Below are 6,673 nucleotides of genomic sequence, written 5' to 3'. Positions count from 1 at the left end.
GATTGTCTAGTGGATCGATTTCCGCTTGGAGGGCGGCGGAGAGGTTTTTCGCCGAGTTCTTCGGTTTCCTCTTCGAGAACACGTCTCGGTGTTTTCTGTGTTTGCATCCTTCTTCCCTACTCTTGTTGAATTTCATTATTACTGCTGTGTTGCTTTAATTATGAATTAGAGTAGTTTCTTGTTTATACGCTTGTGTTTACACTATTCCGCACTTATATTAAGTTAGTGTAAAATCAACCAAGCCGTAANGCCGCGACAAACAACTTCGCAGATGATAACAAGCTGGGTAGTGGTGGCTTTGGTGAGGTTTTCAAGGTATGGAAACTTTTGGTGTAATTTTATTTTTATTGCTATTATTTTTTATTTTGAAGAAAGTACTTTGCCAAACTAATGAGTGAGAGTACTCATTTAGTATTATGAACTCAACGCTTGGTAAATCCAAACAAATCAAAATTCAGAAGCTTCTTGGGAATATATAGACCGTGTGAAATGAATTGCTCTAATTGGGGTCAGTATATGTTCTCAGGGTACACTTCCCAACAAACAAGAAATTGCTGTGAAAAGACTCTCGCAAACCTCTCGACAAGGTGCTGAAGAATTTAAAAACGAGGTCTTGTTGGTAGCCAAACTTCAACACAGAAATCTAGTTAGGCTTTTGGGATACTGTTTGGAAGGAGAAGAAAAGTTACTTGTCTATGAATTTGTGCCTAACAAAAGCCTTGACTACTTCTTATTTGGTTAGTCACTTCTAAGCTAATATATATATGTACTTCTTGGTCTGCCATGTAACATGTATCAATAAGTTTATATTTCAATTTTTATGTTGCTTAACGAATTGAGTGTTGTGGAGCTGGCGAAGATGCAGGAGATAGAGTAATATATATATATATATATGTGTGTGTGTGTGTATGTATGTATGTATGTATTTTAATTTGATAGTTGATATGTTAAACCTAACATGAATACTGAATTTTGATGAGTGTGTAGATCCTAAGAAGCGAAGCTTATTGGATTGGTCAAGCCGTTACAATATTATTGGAGGAGTTGCTCGAGGAATGCTTTATCTTCACGAGGATTCTAGGCTTAGAATTATACATCGTGATCTTAAGGCTAGCAATATACTGCTAGATGCAAATTTGAATCCAAAAATTTCAGATTTTGGCATGGCAAAAATTTTTGGAGTTGATGAAACCCAAGGGAACACCAGTAAGATTGTTGGAACATTGTAAGTACTAGATTATATAAAGAATTTATCAACTTTTTTTTTTTCATCCTAACAAATTAATCAGATGAAAATGGGAAATACAATTCTTTCTAACCTCGTAAATTCTGTATCAAGTCATTTATGGGCAATCTAGAGATGCATTATTACCGCAACATTCCCTGCACCATAATTAGATATAATCCGTGCAATACTTACATGTGAAAGTTAGCTTTAAATGTAACCAATGATCGATATACAATTATACATTTAAGTACTAGATAAAGTCTTAAGGTTTTATAGTCTCTTTATAAGATTACTGAGTTGATGATGTTGGTTTGCAGTGGTTATATGTCTCCAGAATATGCAATGCATGGGCAGTTTTCTGTGAAATCTGATGTATATAGTTTTGGTGTCCTTATACTGGAAATTTTAAGTGGCAAAAAAATTAGTGCATTCGGTCAATCAGATACAGCTGAGGACTTGTTGAGCTATGTGAGTGAAACACATATTCTAGAACTCATTTTCTGTTATTATTTCCTATACATCAACTCTAAGTCAAAGGGAAAGGAAATTCATATTTTAAAAATCTTACCAAATTGATGCAGGCTTGGAAACACTGGAGCAATGGATCATACTTGGACGTGCTAGATTCGGATATGAGAGATTCTTGCTCGAGAAATGAAGTTATCCAATGCATCCATATTGGCTTACTTTGTGTTCAGGAAAATCCTGCTGATAGACCATCAATGGCAACAATAATTCTTATGCTTAACAGTGACTCTGTTACTTTGCCATCACCTCAAAAGCCACCTTTTTTCCTTCATAGTAGAACAGAGCAGAACATGCCAACAATAGGAGTGGAGTCAGATAAATCTTCTAGCGCGAACATGCCAACAACAGAGGTGAACTCAGATAAATCTTCAAGCACGTCAGTGCAATGTTCTGTCAATGAAGCATCAATTACTGAACTGTACCCTCGATAGTGTTTGTTGTAAGGAATTCTCCAAAGCTACTCTCTCTTTTCTAAAGTCATGGAACTTGAACACTATAATACACGACCATTCTCTAAGAAATTGAGCCTTCATGTATGGTAATAAACGTTTGCTATAATTTGTAAAATTAATTATTGAGAAAAGAATACAAGATAATGCTACCCTAGTTGTACTCAATTTTTATTGCTACAAGACTACAACAAACAGATTTGGGTTGTGGCTATTTGTCATGTTGGCGTCATTATTTCCGCTCACTATTTGCGAGCAATAGTTTACTCTTTTGTAGTACATCTCTAGCTGAATGTCGACACATCTTAAACACCTTATCTTTGTATGAGACTGCATCGGAGCTGAATATTAACAATTAGAAGACCACCATGTTCTTTAGCAATTAATACACAAATTGAGAGATTGTTAAACTACATGAAAACAGCAAAGCAAGTTAGTAGTGAGAAGGAATATGATAGACATTTGGGCCTACTAGCTATATGGTGGGACGTAACAAATGCCCTGCTTTTGTAACAATTAAGGAACTGGAAAAAGTTGTAGTTGGGAAGTAGAAACCCCTTCTCACAAGCAGGCAGGGAGATTTTGATCAAAGCCGGCTCAATCTTTCTCTACTAATGGCATGAGATTTTTTTTAATTTTTAATTTTTTAACTGGAAAACTTTGTAGGCACCACACAAGGATGATGAGCAGCTTTTAGTGGGGGCTAATGATTTGAGGAGAAGAAACTTCACTAGTTAAATTAGACCAAATTGTGCATAGGTTACAGGGGTATATGGGATTTTGTGATTTCATTGTTTCAACCTAGCAATGCTAGCAAAGCAGGGATGACTACTACTAAAAAAACAAAACAGTAAAATTCTCCATTTTTAGATTCTCATATTCCTCGAAATGGTCATTTTTCTTAGAAATGTATCTTGGCGTAAAGGACCGTGTTAGAGAATAATATGTTGAGATGGCAAAGGAGACAAAATTGGAATTTGGCAAGTGTATTGGTTGCCTACGCACACTTACTTTAAGGTCATCCCCCCATGTACAATGCTCCCTAGAATAGCAAAGTTGGGGGCCCAAATTGATCTCGATTCTCACTACTGGAAAGTGTCTTTCATTGATCAATTTTTTTCCCCATGAAGTAGCTGCGATCAAAGGGATTCCTTTGAGAAATTGGGACTCTATTGACGTGCTGATTTGGTTTGTTAACAATTCAGGGCAATATTCTATTAAAGTGCTCATGCTATGCTTTGTTTTGAAATATTCTAGCAGCATTCTTAGTTAATCCTAAAACAATTCATGATCCCACCACTTATTGAGAATTTTGGAAATTTCAAGTACCCAACAGAATTAAGTTATTCCTATGGAAGGCATGCAATGACCCCTATGCTCTATGGTCTTGCTCAGTGACTGGCGAAACATGTTGTAGAGGTTGCTTGTGTGAAGCATGCTTAAAGCTTCCCAACCTTCTCTTCTTTGATGTCACTGTTTATGTGCCTGACCTCCAGAGTAAACTTGACTTGTTGATCTGCACTACCAGTTGGTTTTTATGGAATCATAGAAATGAGACATGCTTGAGACTTTGTAATATGTGTTCATCTCCGGACACTTTGGTTCGGAAAGTAGCAAACTTTGCAGTTCATTTCTTCGAAATGAATGGGGGGAGCTTTTGTTTCTTAAGTCTGTACAAAGTGTTCTTGTTTTTGAGATTGGGTTACATTTAATTAGGTTTGCATTTAAACTTGTTCTTAAGAAAATATTTTCTATTACTGTATATTTTTGGTGTAATGATTATTTTATAAATATAAGTATTTTTGGTTGTGGAGGGCAAAGATCGGGTTTAAGTTTTTAAAAAAAGAGTATATACTCGAATTTGTAAAATTAAAAAAAAAGAAAAAAAAGAAAAAAGAAGAAGATATTTTCCATTTCCAAATTTCCGATATTTTCTCTGCTAATGACTTTTCTATTCTTTGGTTTTACTTTTCCACAACTTTAACTGGGTCCCTCCACAAGTCCTTTGTTTTGTTTTTCCTTCCCATGATTACGATATGATCACATTTATAAGGCCAGCAGGTTCTTGAATAAAAGTCGCTTCACGTGTTTTCAAGGATTGAATGTTATCCAAGACCAACCTCTACCGACGGATTCACACTCTCATCATTCATTTCTAAGTTCCTTGAACTCATTATTGACAGCCACTTCTTTTAACAAAACGACCGAAGGTTCAGAGTAATTTGCCTTCTTTCCATGACCCCAAAGTAAGATCAAGAGGTTGATATCAAAAGGAATTTGCCTTCTTTCCATGTTGCAATGCTAGCAAAGCAGGGATGACTACTATTAAAAAAAAAAAAACAGTAAAATTCTCCATTTTTAGATTCTCATATTCCTCGAAATGGTCATTTTTCTTAGAAATGTATCTTGGCGTAAAGGACCGTGTTAGAGAAGGTACTAATTTGTTGAGATGGCAAAGGAGACAAAATTGGAATTTGGCAAGAGTATTGGTTGCCTACGCACACTTACTTTAAGGTCATCTCCCCATGTACAATGCTCCCTAGAATAGCAAAGTTGGGGGCCCTAATTGATCTCGATTCTCACTACTGGAAAGTGTCTTTCATTGATCAATTTTTTTTCCTCATGAAGTAGCTGCCATCAAGGGATTCCTTTGAGAAATTGGGACTCTATTGACGTACTGATTTGGTTTGATAATAATTCAGGATAATATTCTATTAAAGTGCTAATGCTGTGCTTTGTTTTCAAATATTCTAGCAGCATTCTTAGTTAATCCTAAAACAATTCATGATCCCACCACTTATTGAGAATTTTGGAAATTTCAAGTACCCAACAGAATTAAGTTATTCCTATGGAAGGCATGCAATGACCCCTATGCTCTATGGTCTTGCTAGTGACTAGTGAAACATGTTGTAGAAGTTGCTTGTGTGAAGCATGCTTAAAGCTTCCCAACCTCCTCTTCTTTGATGTCACTGCTTATGTGCCTGGCCTCCAGAGTAAACTTGACTTGTTGATCTGTACTACCAGTTGGTTTTTATGGAATCATAGAAATGAGACATGCTTGAGACTTTGTAATATGTGTTCGTCTCTGGACACTTTGACTCTGAAAGTTGCAAACTTTGCGGTTCATCACTGCTATGACTTTTCTATGCTTTTGTTTTACTTATCCACAACTCTGATTGGGTCCCTCCACAACTTCTTTATTTTGTTTTTTCTTCCTATGATATGATCACATTTATAAGGCCAGCAGTTTCTTGAATAAAAGTCGCTTCACGCGTTTTCAAGTATTGAGTGTTATCAAAAGACCAACCTCTACCTACAGGTTCGCACTCTCATTATCCATGTCTAAGTTCCTTGCAGGTCCCATTATTGACAACCACTTTTTTTACAAAACTCCAAAGGTTCAAAGTAATTTGCCTTTCCATGACCCCAGAGTAAGATCATGAGGTTGATATCAAAAGGAATTTGCCTTCTTTCCATGTCTCGATGATTATCCTTGTGCTCCTTTACTTGCTTAGCAGCATAATTAGTGAAGCTGCACCAACTTACCGATCCCACTACTGTTCAGATGCAACTTTCACCCCCAACAGCACCTACCAGTCCAACCTCAACCTCGTCCTCTCTTCCCTTTTCTCCAATTCCTCCATTGAAAGTGGTTTCTATAACATCACCGTCGGCCAAAACTCTTCCAACAACAAAATTTACGGCCTCTTTCTCTGCCGTCGCGATGTCACCACCGAAGTCTGCCAAGACTGCGTGGCCACAGCTACCAAAAACACAGTCCAACAATACTGTCCTAGACGAAGAGCGGTCGTGATATGGTATGACGAGTGTATGTTACGCTACTCAAAACCAAACTTCTTCATTATTATGGATGATCCAAGTTTTTCTAAGTGGGACAACTCCACTGTAGCTGAAGTAGATCGCTTTAATAAGCTACTAGCAACCATGCTTCATGACTTGGTGGCACGAGCCCAAAGTGCTCAGCTAGTTAGGGAAAAACTTGAATAGTCCCGGAGCAGTGCTCCGGGACTACCTAAGTATAACCCGGTGCTAAGATGTTTGCTACGAAAGAAGCCAATTTTTCTTCTTCGCTAACGCTGTATAGCCTGGTTCAGTGCACGCCTGACATCTCCAGCTTCGATTGTAATAAGTGTCTTTGGGGAGCAATAGCATACCTGCCGAGTTGTTGTAGTGGAAAGCAAGGGGCTATGGGTTTATATACTAGTTGTAGTGTTAGGTACGATGTGCATCCATTTTACCGGATCATACCTTCACCACCCGTACCACCGCCACCCCCATCTCCACCAGTTTTGGTCACGAGAACCCATAATTGTAATAGCAAAACTCACTACAGCAAATGCTAAAACTTCTGCAAATTGGTTTATTTGCTATTGGTGATACTTTAATTTGTAATTGGTCTTACCACATAAAGTGAATGCAGCGTCACAATAAATAAATCTTATTAAAC

General features: G+C 37.3%; 2 protein-coding genes across 2 annotated transcripts; both read left to right on the top strand.

Annotated features, from left to right (window-relative positions):
• Positions 1–249: 249 nt before the first annotated feature.
• On the top strand, positions 250–2,373 carry LOC112005970 (cysteine-rich receptor-like protein kinase 10; the record flags this gene model as incomplete). The annotated part of the gene is given in 5 exon segments (XM_065762624.1): positions 250–315; positions 527–737; positions 988–1,225; positions 1,546–1,696; positions 1,810–2,373. Coding segments are annotated over 5 exon segments (1,044 nt in total), but the record flags the coding sequence as incomplete, so codon positions are not given.
• Positions 2,374–4,604: 2,231 nt separating this feature from the next.
• Positions 4,605–6,301, top strand: LOC136062906 (cysteine-rich receptor-like protein kinase 25). Its single transcript, XM_065762620.1, has 2 exons — positions 4,605–4,638; positions 5,642–6,301. Exons 1-2 carry the CDS (start codon positions 4,605–4,607, stop codon positions 6,211–6,213), a joined length of 606 nt encoding a protein of 201 aa, XP_065618692.1. The 3' UTR covers positions 6,214–6,301.
• Positions 6,302–6,673: the final 372 nt, after the last annotated feature.

Source organism: Quercus suber, unplaced genomic scaffold (genome assembly GCF_002906115.3).
Source record: "Quercus suber isolate HL8 unplaced genomic scaffold, Cork oak 2.0 scaffold_466, whole genome shotgun sequence".
Classification (NCBI taxonomy): Eukaryota; Viridiplantae; Streptophyta; class Magnoliopsida; order Fagales; family Fagaceae; genus Quercus; species Quercus suber.
The sequence above is the reverse complement of the archived record's forward strand: the minus strand, read 5'-3'. Positions and strand labels throughout refer to the sequence as shown.